The sequence below is a fragment of the Athene noctua genome, chromosome 1 (assembly GCF_965140245.1).
Source record: "Athene noctua chromosome 1, bAthNoc1.hap1.1, whole genome shotgun sequence".
Classification (NCBI taxonomy): Eukaryota; Metazoa; Chordata; class Aves; order Strigiformes; family Strigidae; genus Athene; species Athene noctua.
The window spans coordinates 261,447,424-261,463,271 of record NC_134037.1 but is presented as its reverse complement, the minus strand read 5'-3'; the positions used below and the strand labels follow the sequence as shown (position 1 = coordinate 261,463,271).

At 38.5% G+C, this 15,848-nt stretch overlaps 1 protein-coding gene across 2 annotated transcripts in view; it reads left to right on the top strand.

Annotated features, from left to right (window-relative positions):
* ACER3 (alkaline ceramidase 3) overlaps window positions 1–15,568 on the top strand; it is a 52,002-nt gene extending 36,434 nt beyond the window's left edge. For both annotated transcript variants that reach the window (XM_074918603.1, XM_074918594.1), the window contains 5 exons: window positions 7,165–7,223; window positions 10,483–10,584; window positions 13,376–13,480; window positions 15,179–15,224; window positions 15,453–15,568. In XM_074918603.1, the coding sequence (XP_074774704.1) occupies window positions 7,165–7,223; window positions 10,483–10,584; window positions 13,376–13,480; window positions 15,179–15,224; window positions 15,453–15,506 (366 nt within the window). In that variant the 3' untranslated portion in view covers window positions 15,507–15,568. The remainder of the gene's footprint in view (window positions 1–7,164; window positions 7,224–10,482; window positions 10,585–13,375; window positions 13,481–15,178; window positions 15,225–15,452) is intronic.
* Window positions 15,569–15,848: the final 280 nt, after the last annotated feature.

The following is a 15,848-nucleotide window of genomic DNA, read 5'->3' as shown; positions in this document are numbered from 1 at the left end:
AATGATACGTGATTCCTGTTGGTGGATTAGTGAAGCGCTGATGAATAAAATAAATTCCCAGCTGCTCCAGATAATCTCTCCTAGAAACATGAATTGTTACTCTACCTGTAGATAAAAAGAGAAACTTTCAGGGTTTTTTTTTCGATAATCTTAATTAAATCCTTTTTTTTCCCCCACTTAGATTTCTAGCAGGAAAATGCTGGCTAGGGTGAAAGTGGAAATTGCTGATGCTTTTACTGAGCTGCTTATAACTGGTTTTGAATGAAGTGACAAAGTAATTTTGTTAACAGGATTTACTACTGATATTGGACTTTTATTTCTTCAATCAGTGATCTACTCAATCTACATTTATTGCAATAAATACATTACACCTTCACTATATTCCAGTTTGATGCATTGCCATAGGTATTGTCTCATGTCACAAATGCTAAGTAAAATGAAAGATATTATGACTTGTTGAGAAAAAGGGAAATAGGGAAATTTTAAACTGTCACCCCAGACCTTTAATTTTTTGCATCTGGTTTCTTTTAGGTTCAGAATATGAATTCCCTGTTATAATTTATACATGAGGAATCAATGTAGAAAAGATTTAGGCCCATAAAAGTGCTGGACTTTTTACAACAACTCTTTCCAAATTGATTTTTATGGAGAACATACAGTTATGGCCAAATTCCAAATGTTCAAGTACTGCACTCATTTTTTCACAGTCTTTGCCAAATATGTTGTAAATCCAGAGGAAACTTTTTTCTGACTGCACAGCTAAGCAAGGTTATTTTCATAATACTTGTCCTTTATTTTAAAGTGCACCAAAAAAAAAAAAAAATCTCAATATAGTTTCAGTAAGTATTTTCCAAATGAATGGGTCTCATAGACTTGAAGTAAAGTTAAATATGCTCATGCAATCATAGTTTAGATCACAGTTTCAGTCCCTTAACTGTATTGGAAAGCAGCATCAGGACATAAAGCAGAGTTTGATTCCTCTAGGTATTTGTCTGTGATCATCATCATTTGTCAGCCTTGCAAAAAGGGGAATAACTACATGGACAGCTTTATATGGTTCATTGTTTCAGTGTGGTTTTTTTCCCCTGAAAAGAGCAATAAGAATGGAAAAAGATCCTATTATATTTAGTAGCCAGGATCCAAGCCTCATTTTTCAGTGAATTACTTTCAACTTTCCTTCCCAACTTAGGCTCATAAATTGCTCACTGCCAGCAGGGCATGAAGGGGATTTCAGTTTGCCATTGTGCCATGAATAACAACAGAGACCAACTTACTTTTCTTCGTCCACATATTGCAGATCTTTAAGGGTGTTAGTGCTTTAACCGTAGGAGCGATGAGATGCACGTTTTGGTCAGTTGGAGGTTGCACATCGTTGGAAGGAAGAAACCACTTCCCTGCCTGACAGCTGATCTGGTATTTTTTGCCAGCTCATCAATTAAAAGAAAGATAGCAATGGCCTTTACAAGCATGTATTGTCTTGTTTATGTCAAAATCTCTCAGGCTACAGCACTGTTATTACCTAATTTCTGTGGTGCTAAACAATCCTACATCCCAGTTTCCTAGTTTTATTTAAGCCAGCATCATTGTCAAAGAAAACAGATGGGGCCCTCCCCCCTTTTCCATCTGGCACACAAATTTACTCTCTGATGTGAATTTGACTGGGGAACTCAACAGGTTAAAACTCTCCTTAGTTTTAAATCAGATTAGTGGCTCATCCCTCTTTACCACATGTGTATTTGCGCTTATACAAGGAGAGGGGTGGGGGCAGACTAGCTGTTGGTGTGGAGTGATCCACAGACACACAATTATAAGACAGCCCTGAAAGTAGAAGAAATTACCCTGGCAGTTAAACTTTTAGACTTAAGTCTTACAAGTAGTCTTCTTTCTAATATTATATGGCCTAGAAAGCTGTCACCTAGAAAGCATTATTTTCCATCCTAATTTGTTTACCCGATACATACCACTTGCTGGCTATATACCTGTAGTGGTCAAAAACCTCATTCAGCTAGTGAGCCAAGTTATGTGAATAATGATCTAAAAACCTGTTTTCATAGTCATCTGCTGCAAGAGTTTGAAGCAAATTTTGAGCAAACAAATAATTAAAAGATAAATAGAAAACTAGAATAAGTTGATGTTTCTTCTACGTTAGAAAATGTGATTTTTAAAAAATGTCTTGTGTATAGACATTCCAGAATTGTTGTTATGGTGTCCCATGAGAAACTAAGCAAGCTGGAGAAGTAGATCAATATGAGAATTGCAAATAGGGTAAGGGAGTGAGTGACTGGTGGAAAATGACTAAAGGAGAAGATGAAAGGCAGTCTCAGTCTGGACTTTCTCAAGATCAGTAGTGGGACTGGTTTTATTTAACGACCTGTAGCAGGAAAAACAGAGTCGTGTACTGATGATATTTGTGATGATACAAAGTTCAGAGATATTGTTGAGTACAGAGGAGGAGGTGAAGAGATAAGTGCGAGACCTTGAGGAGTAGGATGACAAATGATTTGAAATGGAAGAGCATGCAGAAATGGGCAAATACCAACTATTTGTGTTCTAAACTGCACATAGATCTCAGAGGGAGGGAGGGTGGGAGTGCCTGGTTGTTTGCTGATCACAGCGCAATGATATGACCAGTAAATTTTCTACAACAGTGATACAAGTAAAATACAAGTATTGGATTTACCAATCAAGGTGACTTTGGGTAAGAGGGAGAGTGTGAGTGTGACAGAAAAAAAGTGTTTCATTTGCCTCCATGAAAAAATGAATAAAACTGTTCTCCACAGGTGTTTTAAATATACAAATGCAAAGGAAGTGAAATCACAATGAAATGTGTATGTGAAGTACATATGGGAGCCTGAAACCACGTGAAGAATATGTTATGTCAGGACACAACCTGTTCAGACGTAGAAGACTTCTCATTCTGGGCAATCTGTGTGGACCCACTTGGTGTCCTACAGCTCTCCAGGGTCCCTCCTGCTGCTAAGGCAACAGTTAGTTGTAGGCTTAGTATATTGTGCCTTTTAGTGGAACGTGTTCTTGCTTTCTACATGTTCAGGTTGCCAAGCAGTCTGTTAAAAATGACCTTTTCAGGGCATCTCTTCACCACAGAGCTTTTTCTACTTGGGTATTGTCCTGCCGAAGACCACGTATAAAACTAATTCGAGTGACATTTCACTCTGTTACACAGCTTGTTTGGGGATGTCTTCCAGAAAGCGACTACAGCTTTTATTCTGGGTAGTACTTCCACCTGCACAACAGCTTACGGAATGTGGAAGGACGTTCAGAGTCTCCATAGGATCAGCTCTGTAGGTCATTGAAGGGGAAGCTCAGTTTACTGCTGCAGTGTCCCAGAAGCTCTGGATTGCTGCTCGGTGCCAGGCAGCAGCAGTGACTTTTGTGTCACTTTGCCGTCACATACATGCATCTAAACAGGACCAAACCAACTGAATCGAAATTAGTTCTTTCAGGAGCTGTCAGGGCAGCTGTAGTACTAAGCAGCCATAGCTATGCCCGGTTACTCTGTGTTTCAGTGTCATCCTGCGGACTGTCTTTCCTTTTTCTCTCTGCTCAGATTTCTTTTCCAGAAATCCAAGAACATGTAGAAGTTGGTTTTCTCTGTTGTAAATTACAAATGCAGTTTCCAGCTTCAAGTACTTAGGCTAACTATCTTTTGATAGCTGGTTGGTATATTAATAGATAAGCAGTGGTCGCCAAGAACCCAAAATCTCTCCGTGCAGTTCCCAATGTGTACACTAATATTTGAGGCAGATAAATTGACTTTTATTAACCAAGGATGGGCAGAAGGCCAGGAGAAGTGGAAATAAGAGGCTATTTCTACTTTCTGTGCTAGGAGGGTAGGTGAAGAATCAGTTTTGTATGCTCCCCCCGGAGTGGAGTACCAACCTTGCCTCTGACTTGCACAGGAAATAATTTGCTTAATTGCCTCCACATCAAAAATGCTGCCAAACACAGCCCTGAAATGCTTATTCCCATTTGTGAATTAGAAGGATGTTCTTCATATTTGGCCTTCTTATCAGGTAATCCACTGTGTATTAATAAGAGTTCGGGTTTTTCCCCCATTGCAATGATACAAGCTTCAAAGCTGAAATACATGGAGCTTTATTTGCATCTTAAACAGCAAAGAGGGAACTGTCTGGTGGTAACAAAAGATGATGAGATTCTGCTGTTTCCTTTTGTTTCAATTGTAAGGCAAGGGTGTTCTTTGGCATACGATTCAAAGGCACTGTGAGACAAAATAGCACAAAACTTGCTTGGGTTTTCATCTGTCACTTAAACAATGTGTTAAAGAAGAAGAACAAAGGGAGCTACAGGAACTGAAAAATTTGAATCAACTTGAATAAGGTAGATTTTTTTTTCCTTTTTTTTTTTTTTTTTTCTTTTTTGATTTATTTTATACTTTATCCTCCATTGGGTGGACGGATAATCCCTAACAAATTTTTGGCATGGTACAAATAGTAAATCCATGGGTGGTAAAGGAGTAAAAGTAAGCATTGCTCCCTGAAGTATAAACTTAAATTGTGTAGCTTGGTTTATAGGCCTCTAGTAAGAACCAGCTGTAGCAAGACGTGCAGCTACAGTCTCTGCATATCAGAGCAACACCTCCTTGGTGCTTGCCTTCCGTGTGGAGAGGATTGGAGCGTGCAAGGCAGAACAGTTTGTTGTGCCAATCTTTCACAGGCTTTTAAACACGAATGTGTTTTACTGCTAACAACCTGTTTGTGTGGGGGAGCGGAAAAGGCAAGAAATTGAAGTGTCAACCGTGGGCATATTTTTCTTCACTCACTGCAAGGTTCTTTTTGGTTTTTTTCCTTCTTACCTCCATTAAGACTGTCCTCTTCTGCAAGCCATTAAGCAACTCACTAGGAGATACTAAGCTGGAGGCTCTGGAAAGAAAGCTTTTCTTAGCTTTTGGTCTTTGCTGCTTTTAGCAGCTGCTGCAAAAAATAGCACTTTTAGCCTGTGTTTTACCTGGGCATTGGGCTGCCTATTAAGCCGTGTTTCTCTAGGCATAGTCTGACACTATTTATCTCCTTCTACAAAGAACCCACGAACAAATTAGATAAAAGCATGAAGGTGGTCACACCCTTAACAAGTATAATAGAAATTTCTCATCATGTGTAGGTTTTTCATGTGTCTGTGCTGCAGAAGAACATTTTAGCAGGGGAAATTGTAGGAAGATCATCAGCAAGGAAAGGGCATCAAACTGTGATTTGGATTCCAGAGGAGCCTTTCTATGAGTTTCTTCCTCTGTGTCATCTCTCTCTTAGAATAAATTATTGAATTTGATTAGGAAAACTAAATAGGCTGTTTTAAATGAGACTGATGAAGTAAAATGGCATTTAAGTTTTAAATTTAGTCTGTATTTGTTACACGATGGGGTATTTTTTGGCAAAATGTCAGCGATGAAGGACTGTACCAGCATGCAGCACCTTTCCCTTTTCCCTTTCTACTTTTACCTTGGGACTGATAAGCACTTGATATTTGGGCTGTGTCTAGTGGGTTTTGTTGTTTGGGGAGTTTTTTTCCACAATTTATGTGCCGTACCCAAGCAAGCGTTTTGTATAAAGGACAAGCCAGAACCAATTAGCCTTTCAAATAGTTTTGCTTTGTTTAGCTCTACAGAGCAGAAAACACAGCAGTAGTAGTTCAGTTACTGAAGTTATTTGATCTCGCTCTGAATGCAAATAAAAAGCTGCTCTGCTGAATGCCTTTGCATAGTCAATATTGGAGCTTAGTTTTACCTGTTGTCAAACATAAGCGCTCTGTTGTCTGTCTTGTTCTGTATATATGCACTGATAATATGGTGCGTGCTATTAACCTCATAGTTAAAGCTAAAAGGAGTTTGAAAATTTGCCTTTATGGACTTTTGAAAGGTAGGCTTCACTTTGCATTATAGCAGTCTGTTTTATGTCAGATGAGTAGACACATGCATGTGCTTGCAGGTTAGTAATAGCTGAATGCCCTGGTTACAGTGGAGTAAGAGGTAATCCTTGGCTTGACAGTGTGGTCTAAAAGAAGAAAAGGTATGAGGAGGTCAGTGGAACATGGTAAGGACACAGGTTTGTAAACACACCTCTGAGTTTAGTGGCTTTTAAAAATAGGCAGCAAAGGTTTCTCGTTTTGCTGTTTGATGTAAAACAAGGCAGCATTAGACAGGAGCTAAGTAAAAGCAAAATGAGAAAGGAAAGTCAGTGAACAAGGAAGCGAAGAATAGCGAGGGGCTTGTAGGCCGACGGAGAGAGGCAAAGGGCAAGGCACAACTGCTTGGAACAAACTGCCTTTTGGCAGGAGGAGAACAGTGTTCGGAATAAAAAGCATGGAGAGTTATTTAACATTACCAGTGTTTGAAAATCCTCACTGCTGCAGTGGCTTCTGCATCACTTCTCAGGCACGACTGACCACATCTCTTCTTTAGTCTGTGCATCTGGGAGATGGTATGTGGATCCTAAGCTTGTGAATAAAAAAAAAGAGTGATTTAAAGATCACGAGGCAGAAAATAAATTATTACTTTGACTTTTTATATAAGTCAAGCGATTACATTCAAATTCATCAAGCCTACAGTGAGCCAGATTTTGCTCATGGATCTTTTCAGAGCGTGTAGCCTTCCCACTGTATAATTAGTTTGAATCCCAACAATGTGTAATAGCTGGTTTTAAATACTTCCTGGAAAGTTTCTTCCATACTTGTGTGAGCACAGTGCATAGTCTATTCAGGTGTTTGGTTTCAGGTAAAATTATTAATCAAATATCAGTGAAGGAAGTATAACTTTCCAAAACGTTTTTAGCAGATGGTTACACAATCCTGGCCTAAAATGCACAGATACAGAAGAGATGATAGGAGTTAGTTACTGTTTTGATTTTAGGATGCTTACGGAGTGCCATCTAGTGTTTGCTTTCTAATTCAAAAAAAGGGAAACTGGTTTTGCACAACTGACTTTTCCTGTAATTGCTTAAAGGGCATGATTTATAATCATATTTTTATTTGAAATTTTTATAGAAGACTTCCTGGAGAGAAAGTTAGAGCGGATACTGTTTTCCCGAGATGAAAAATAAAAATCAACAGAGGTTTCAAAAATCTTTTACTCCTGTTGTGTTTTATAAAGTATCTTGAATCCAACCGTTGAATTTTATCTCTTTCTATTTCCAGGTCATGTATGGAACACTAGTTTCCATTATAGTTCTACGATCTGTTTATATAGTATTATGGTAAGTAACCATTTAGTTCAGCATTATAAGATATAACTTGTCATTTGCATCTATTTTTGGTAGGCTTAACATGAGAAATTGGCAATGGCAAAATTTCTTTACCTAGGTGCCTAATGCTAGCTCCTCTGCTCTGCTTGGCTTAAAAGGAATGGCTCATCTCCTTACATTTTTTTTGAAGCTGGCGGGAAAACATTGAACAAAATGGTGATTTCTACACCTATGATCAGTTTTCACTGCCAGGTGTTCTGCTAGTGGCTTGAGTTGTTAGCCTGGGACTCCAAGTGGAACGGAGTTTCTGTCTTCATATTGCTGGGTAACATGAAATCTGTTGCCAGTGTCCAAACTGCTTGGAGAGAGGTGAGAGTAAGACTGCAGAGCTGAACCATCAGTTAATATTTTCCTTTCCTCTTCCATAACTCAAGTATCTAAAATTCAAATGTAAAAGATAATGACACAGAAGGCTAAATGATAGTTTTCCTTACAGTTTTGTCTGGGTAAAGTTAGGTATACATTATGGAAATTGGAATATAAACTAAACCAAACAAAAGGGTATTAGAAGTGTTAAGAGACACTGAGAAGCGTTAGAACCATCAGAGCACAGACTTGACGGGTAGAAGTGAAGAAAAAGGAATTGAATCAGTACTGAACACATACCTTTAGCTCTCAGGGGTTTGGTTGGCTGCCCCCTCCTGTCTCTCCCCTATGAATAATTGGTGTTCTCATTGTTTGGGGATTGCCCCTGAAAATTACTGATTTCTCTCCACTGTCTTCATTCTAAATGTGCTTTTCTTTAAACTTTCTTTTGAGTTACACACGTATCTGTTCAGGAACACAAGGAAGAATTTAACAAAAGGTGTGAATTTAAAGTAGATTCACTGAATCGCCTTCCAGTTGCAATTTCAATTAATTCGGATTGACTCTCCCCAATAAATCCCAACAGACCAAGTGTAAATGTTGAGTGACTTTTATTAAACAAGAATAACTTAAAACTGATAGCGTGTTGCTTGCAGCTTTAGAAATCACCATCACTTTAAGGCATTCTTCAAACGCATGAACATGGAAATTTTAATCCTAACCTAGAGCTCTTTAGTGCTATTACCTTAATTCACTTTCAAGGGAAACTAAGTTGAATCAAGTTCAAGCCATTCTAGTTTTATTCTTATACAAGGATTTAGCACAGTTCTAGTCACTTAAATTAAATTTTTTTCTCTCTGTGTAGACAAACCCTTGGGCCTTCTATCTTTCCAGTTCTGCAGTTTCCACACACTTGTGCATTCTCATTATTTCTGAAGCATTTCATTGTCTTCTGTCATTATCAATAACACCACCATCCTCCCTCCCAGGGAATCATTTATTGTTTTCCTCCAGCAAAGTCTGTCTCTGAAGTTCCACCTACTTTTTTGCATCAGTTTTAGAGGTTTGGAGTGTATTTTCCTAATTAGCTAGATCGCTTCATTGCAACATGGCCCTCCAAAGACTTGCTTCCTTCCCCCTTTGGTTATGTTATGCAAACTGGTGACAAAGTTGGGATGGGGAGAGAAGTAGGTTCTCAATTTTAACTAAATTGCTACTAATTTTAAATTAGTTCTGCTAGAGAAGCTGTGCTAACCTGCAGGTGCCCTTTCTTTTCTCTTAAAAGTCATCCTCAAGTACAACTTTTGGATTTACTTTCTCTGCATTGCTAAAACATATCCCTGTCTTTCCATGGATAGTTCTAACACCTGTCCAAGCATGTTTCAACTTACGTATCAGCCCCAATCTCTACTTGTTTTGTTTCTGACTTTTAAAATATATATTAGCTTCCTCTCATTCATATTTCTTGGTTCAGGGCTTGAAGTCACTCTGAGTTTAGAGTAAAAAATCTCAAAGAACAGCATGTTATGCCTTCCAGGCTGCTGCCTCCTCCTGTCCTCATCATTTGTTGCTGTTCTGCCTGTTTACTTCACACTTCTAATCTCTTTCTTGGGTCTGCTTCCTTCCCAAGATTACAGCTTGGCAAATGTTCTCTGTTCACGAAGCATGTTCCCCATTAATAAGTGATGCCAGCCTCTCTCTCTTTCCTTCACAAAACACCACCATTTATTCCCTGAACAATTCTAGCTATAATTACCTAATTACCAGCATGTATAACATACCATTTAGTGCTCTTTCATGTCCTGGGCTTGCTTATGTCTCTAGAGCACTGAGTTGGGAATATTACAGTGTAGACTCTGCCATGTACCACATGGTGCTCCATGCATTTATTAGGCTAAACAAATAATAATTTTGCTCATTTATATTGGCAGTACACTTGTGAACATGTACAACTTGTATCTGGTTAGCTTGTCCTGTGGCAGAAGCTCTACCTCTTGTGTTTTGCACATTTTGGTTGCCAGTGCTCACAGCTCTGGCTAACACAGCGGAGAACCAGCAGCTCAGGAATGTGTTTTAACTGAGAATCTAAACTGTGCATTCATAGTGCTTAAAAATAACTTGAGCAGTATTTCATGGCAACCTTTTAGGGTTGGAATTAGGTTTGCTTTTGGACTTGTCTTATTAGTGGGAAAGGAGCAAACGCTACCAACTTCCATGTAGGAAGTTTACAATTCTGTGGGGCAACCTGAATGAAGGTAGCAAGGGTACATTTATTAATGATGCCCTTTCTTGCATCTGCTTCTTCATTGTGTCTCCCATATCGTAAAGAGGACTTTTTTTTTTTCCTCCCAAAATGAAATTGATGTTTTTCCATCCCCAGTAGCACTCAAAGATAAAATACAACATGAAATTACTGTTTTCTAAAACCACTCGTTTAGTTGTTGGTCACGGTGGTCTATGTTCACAAAAGACTACGGTCATTTTGAAAGATCTTATTTAAACAAATGCCCCGGTACAGGGTTGTTATGTATTGGAAAAGAGCTTTTTCTTTTGGGGGAGTCCTAATTTGTAATGTGACTATTTTTTAACTGAAAGATTATACATGGGACTGAAGAATTAGTACCTTTTAGCCAACTTCAGTTTTTCCACTTGTTGCATTAGGAGAGAGCAGTATTTAAGGGAGCAATTAGAAATATAGAAGTAAAACATTTAAAAGACCAGTCTTGAAGAATGTGAATTGCGGGGGGGTAAAATGCGGTACTTAAATAGATGAGATTTGAAGTTGATATTTTTCCTTTTGGGAAAAAGAAGGCAGTTTATTTCTATGTAATAGTATTTATGTATGTTACAAGCTGCTGTTAAAGCATCTTGAGCTAAATTTTGCATTATTTCTCTCTCTCTCTAGGGTATACCCATGGCTCAGAGGTCTAGGCTATACATCTTTAACTGTATTTTTAATGGGATTTTTTCTCTGGAATGTGGACAACATTTTCTGTGATAAATTGAGGTGAGTTTTTTCCACTTTGTCTGGATATCTCTTAATAGACTTCTAGCATAAAGCTTTGTATTTTCTGTGGTGTATGTTCAAGTCCATCTCATGGTATGTGTTGTACACTGCCTACAGAACATTCATGAGGGTATTATCCAGTTTGGTCATGACTATAGATTCAACAGTCAACAGGTTTTTATTTTAACTATTTTTTTTTCCACGAATAGATTTATTTTTTAAAATAATTGATATTCCTCTTTAACTTCAATTTAAATTGAGAGAAACTAATGTCACTGAAGTAATTTTGAGGATCTGTAGCTTACTAAAGCCTGCTATTCACAGTTGATTTCATCTGAATGAGTTTTTTATCCTGCTTTTTTGTTGTTGTTGTTTCTGCTCTTGCTGTTTCCCAGGATAATATCAAAAGCAATAGTTCTGCAGGTTAAAGAAATATCTGTTGCAATATATCTGCCACCAATAAACAATAGCTGTTTGACTGTCTCAGAAAGAAGTGAGCCGGTATGCTGTGCTTGGCTGTCGTAGTCTGAGGCCTTCTGGCTTAGCACTGGCAGAGGAGGCCAGGAATGGCTTCCTCTCTGTTTAGCATATTGCCAAATGGAGTACAAAAGGTCTCTAGACAAAGCTTGTAGGAGCCCACCATCTTGTCGTGTGGCTAGATATCCTGTCTGTGCAAGAAAACACCAGCCCAACACGTCGTTCTCTTGACGTGTGATCCTCTGGAACTGGACAGCTGCATCGTGGCACCTTTCTTTCACTTTGTCGTGATGCTTGTGTTTCACCAGAAGCTGGAGAAGATGGAAAGGTTGATGCCAGCACCCAGAAAATCCGTTCTGGAGTATCTGATACACTGTTATGTTGCTGAATCTGTGGTGTACAGAATTGTCCTCGTGGGTTGTTTTGTCAGGGTCAGATCACAGTGTCCTGTAAATAAATTCTGGTGGTTTCCATCTGTCTTTTTTGGCTCTCTAGTCCCTGCACTAGATTAGGCCAATTGAAAGTTCTCTTGAAACTTTATTTTAAAAAAATACAGGTGTACTGAATATAATACATGGTGCCTCATCCCTAGAAACACTTGATACAGATGGGATAGAAAAGTTATTTGCCAGCACAAGTGGGTTGGGTATACAGTGACTTTGCAAATATTGGCATCAGGGTTGATTTTTGCAGCTGCATCACATCACTGGTGAGATCATAACCCACAATTCACCAAGCCTCCTGAGCTGCTGCAGGTCCACGGGGCTTTTGAACTTGTTCCTAGACAAAGATTACACCAGCTGCTGAAGCGGTTTTTTCCATCCTCATTTTGTAAGGGGAAAAAGATGTTACCATGTTTCCTGTAATACTTGTTTGGTTATGGTGCTGGAAAAAAATAAATACGCTTGTTTGTTCGCTTTAACCAGATGTCTGCAGAGCCTTTCATTTCTCTAGGTGGTATTAGAACTTGAACCTTTGGAGAAAATACATTCCAGTTCCTTATAATTTTTTATTCTCTAAAGATCTAACTAACACCTACCAGCTCTTTTTGGTTTTAATGTTCAAAATTGGATTTTGCTTCAGGTTTTGCTTTTCCATATTTCATTCAATCTGGAGTTTGTTTAAAAAAAAATAATAATAAAATCTGTAGCACTCAAATTCCCTGGTTGGATCCATGTACTTTTGAACTTGAGCTTTGAGATTTCCTGCCATCCAAAGACTCGGAGGCTGTGCTGGGGTGACTGTATGTGTGTTCTACTATGTCATGCCCGGGCTGACTGAATCAAAGTTGTGTTTTCATATTTGTGACTGAACAGCTCTGGAAACCAAGCAGTAGCTCAGGGATTAGCATTTAGTCAGGGGGACTGATCACTATAACATCAAGCAGTAAATCAGTATTAGAGAAGCAGCGGATTTTTCTTCCTTAATACCTTCAGTCCTTGTTTTCCTTTTTTTGTTTTGACTGAATATGAAATGAAAGTCAAAAAAGAAGACAGGCAGATGCAAACATTTGCTCCACCATCAACCAAAATAAGCATTATCTGCAGAGGCCTAGTGAGCAGGGGAAATGGGGTCAACGTAGTTCCTTCCCTTTTTTTCTCTATCTCCATCCCTTAGCCTTTTCCCAAGTAACTCTCACCCCATGACCATGCAAAATACAAAGCATTTTCATGGAGTATTTTCACACCTTCTGTTTTCATTGCTTGCTCACTAAACAGTCGTTTTGTCCCTGGTTTAGAATGCAACAGAGAAAGGCAAGCTAAGCTTCCATGGAGCTGGAGAATAGATGGAGTCATTGCCAAATGTAAAGTGGTAATGTCTGATGGATGCCATTTCTTCTCTCAGACCTTAAATTCAGCATTTCATCTGATGGACAGTAGTTCACAGAGTTTTAGGGAGGAGAATGGTCGAACTCATTTGGAACTGTGGGATACCATAAATGTATTGCCTGAAATTTGAATCCAGAAGTAAAATTTGAAACCGGATCACTCAAGAAGTGATCACTGAAGAAGTGTGTGCTTTCTTTAAGCGTGTAAGAAAGACAGTTTGTTAAATATCTTTCTGTGCTGGCAGTATAAGGTGTAACTGCTGTTCCTCACCTGCTGAAAGCCTGACTACATAAAGCTTCACTTATGAAGGACATGCCTGAGATACAAAAACAGTAACGTGTGTTCTGACAATCAAGCACTCCTGTTTGAGATTGCTTAGCTTGGAAAAAAAAAAAACACCAAAAAAAAAAAAAAGAAACCAAAAAAAAAAAGAAGAAAAAAACAAACAAACAAACAAAACATTGCATGGTGTTTCTTTCTTACAGAGCACTACGAGAGAAAATGCCTCCTGTTGTGGGAGCTGTGACACAGTTTCATGCATGGTGGCATATCCTCACAGGCCTGGGCTCTTACCTTCATATCCTGCTAAGGTAGGAAATGTTTTCTAAACAGGATGTTCATAAAGCAGGCTTAGGAGTTTTCCCAGGTTCAGATTTACTTAAAAATGTTGTATTGTCTAGAAGAGCAGGAAAATTACTACTTATTAAACTGGTGGGAGTTTTTCTTTCCTCCTTGCAACTGGTCTATAAACTATCTAAAAGTAATTTTTGTTCTGCGAAATTTAATTGTTACTCTTTAAATAGTCGTGGTTCTTCAGGAAAATGCAAATCAGAAATGGGAACCCCACAGCAGTTAAACTTCAAAACTATTTGACGGTATAGTAATTTCAAAATGTAAACTATTAATACCTTTCTGTTCTTAAGCAGCAATCCTGAAGTACTTAAACATGTTTAATTTTAGAAGCATAACTAATCTTTTCGATAGGCACTGTCACTCCTGAAAACTAACAGGCATCATGCTACAGAGCAGAGGGGTGATGGCTGAAGTGGTTGGAGCAGAGCTGTTCTAAGATATGCAGGGTATTAGTTTTAGAAGGAGACTTAAATGAGAACCTAAATTAGCAAATCTGCAGCCAGATTTTTGTCTCTGTTTTTGCTCTATACCACCATCTAGTGGAACCAGAAACAAAACCAGAATTTAAGCTGGAATCTGAAGCGTTTCTGTATTTGTTCATTATGTAATGAAATAAAGTCTTACCGTTTAACAGATAGATTCTACGTGGTTGAGAAAACTTGATTGCGTATCAGTTTTGGTACATCTAACCCAGTATTCTCCTTTTGACAGATGTTAAAAAAGCTAGTAAAAGGAAAATGCAAGGAAAATAAGTACATTTCCAGTAGCTATTCTGATAACTTTTTAATATATAGACTTACATACATTCATGTATATGTGGATATGTATCTACATATGTGTGTGTATATATATGTGTACATGTAATATAAGTCATGGTGTTTGAAAAACAGCTGCTCCATTTTGGCTGACAGGTTATCTGCTGCCCTAAACAGCTTGAGATAATCTTTTGAAGAGAATTCCTTACAGAAAGCGAACTGATGCAGACAGTTTGGATAGCATAGGCAAGGTTTTTCCAGCATGCTGCACAGAGAAAATAATTTGGGTTTTCATCCTCTAGCCCTTGGGAAATGTGCAGATGACTAATTTGTCTGTCCTACCCCAATGAACTACATGCTTTCCCTGCAGTGGTTTCCCTAGTATTTTTTTCTCAGTCACGAAGTGGCACCACCTGTGTCTGTTTAAAAAAGTGGGGTCGTACACAGGAAAACATCTACTGAAGGGAAAGTGTGTATAAGAACAAAAATGAGATACAGAATCAAGCTGTGCTGCTTCCCTACCCACCCCCCCCACCCCCCCACCCCCCCCTTAACATCTGCTATGTTTTGTGGTACACTAATTTAATTTCATCCTTCCAAAATTACAGACTTTAGTCTTTTCCACAGGGGAGAGAGAATTTGCTTCTCTGGGTTTCTCCCTTTCTCCCCACATAAGCGATAGGGCTAGATTAGTTTCCTAATCATAGTCTAGGACAGAAAGATTTACTGTAGTTTAGTGTCTCCTATTTCGTGTAAATCTAGGCAGAATGAGTAGTTCTGCAATCACAGAAGCAATTCTTTTCTAGTTGGAAAATAAAACTGGGATTAGTACGTCATTGTTATTTTATGTGCTGTCTTATACGTGAAATTATAAGCACAATTTTTTTTCCTTTTCTTCAGTTTATATACAAGGACACTTTTCTTGAAACACAGGCCAAAGGTGAAGGTAAGCAAGCAATATTTTGTGTCCATTAATGCACTGCAGCACTCGGATATCTCACGCTTTGAACTTGCATTGGGCCTCACTGATGAGGCCTGTTAGGGTACTACCTTTGATTTGTGTTTACAACCAAGAAATGCAGTTGAAATGATGCTTAACAGTGTTTGGTTTCTGTTCCAAGAAACATAATATTCCAGGAAATTTTTTCCCCTCTTCCTGTTTTTCTTTTGACAGTTTGTTTTTGGAATATGGCCTGTTCTTCTTGTGGAGCCGCCCAAGAAGCTTTGACTGAGACCTAGGCAGTCCCATGCGATCACCTAGCCTGTTTGAATAAAGTGATTCAACAGTTACTCTGGCTGAAGTGTCAAAACTATGATCAATTCAAGTACCATTGCTATAAAAGGACTTCTCTGTGTTACTACGCCAACCAGCCAGAACAGAGCAAAGAGTTGGCACACTAGGGAAATGTTTAGTACAGCTTTATTCTAAGTTGTTAAAACAAAGATAAAGACACAATATTTTTATGTATATATTGTATAGCTGATGATACTGAGCTAATATTTCGTGCTGGTCACAGAAAACTAATCATTTTTGAAGTGGATTGCATACGTTTTTCATTCAGTTGTCGTT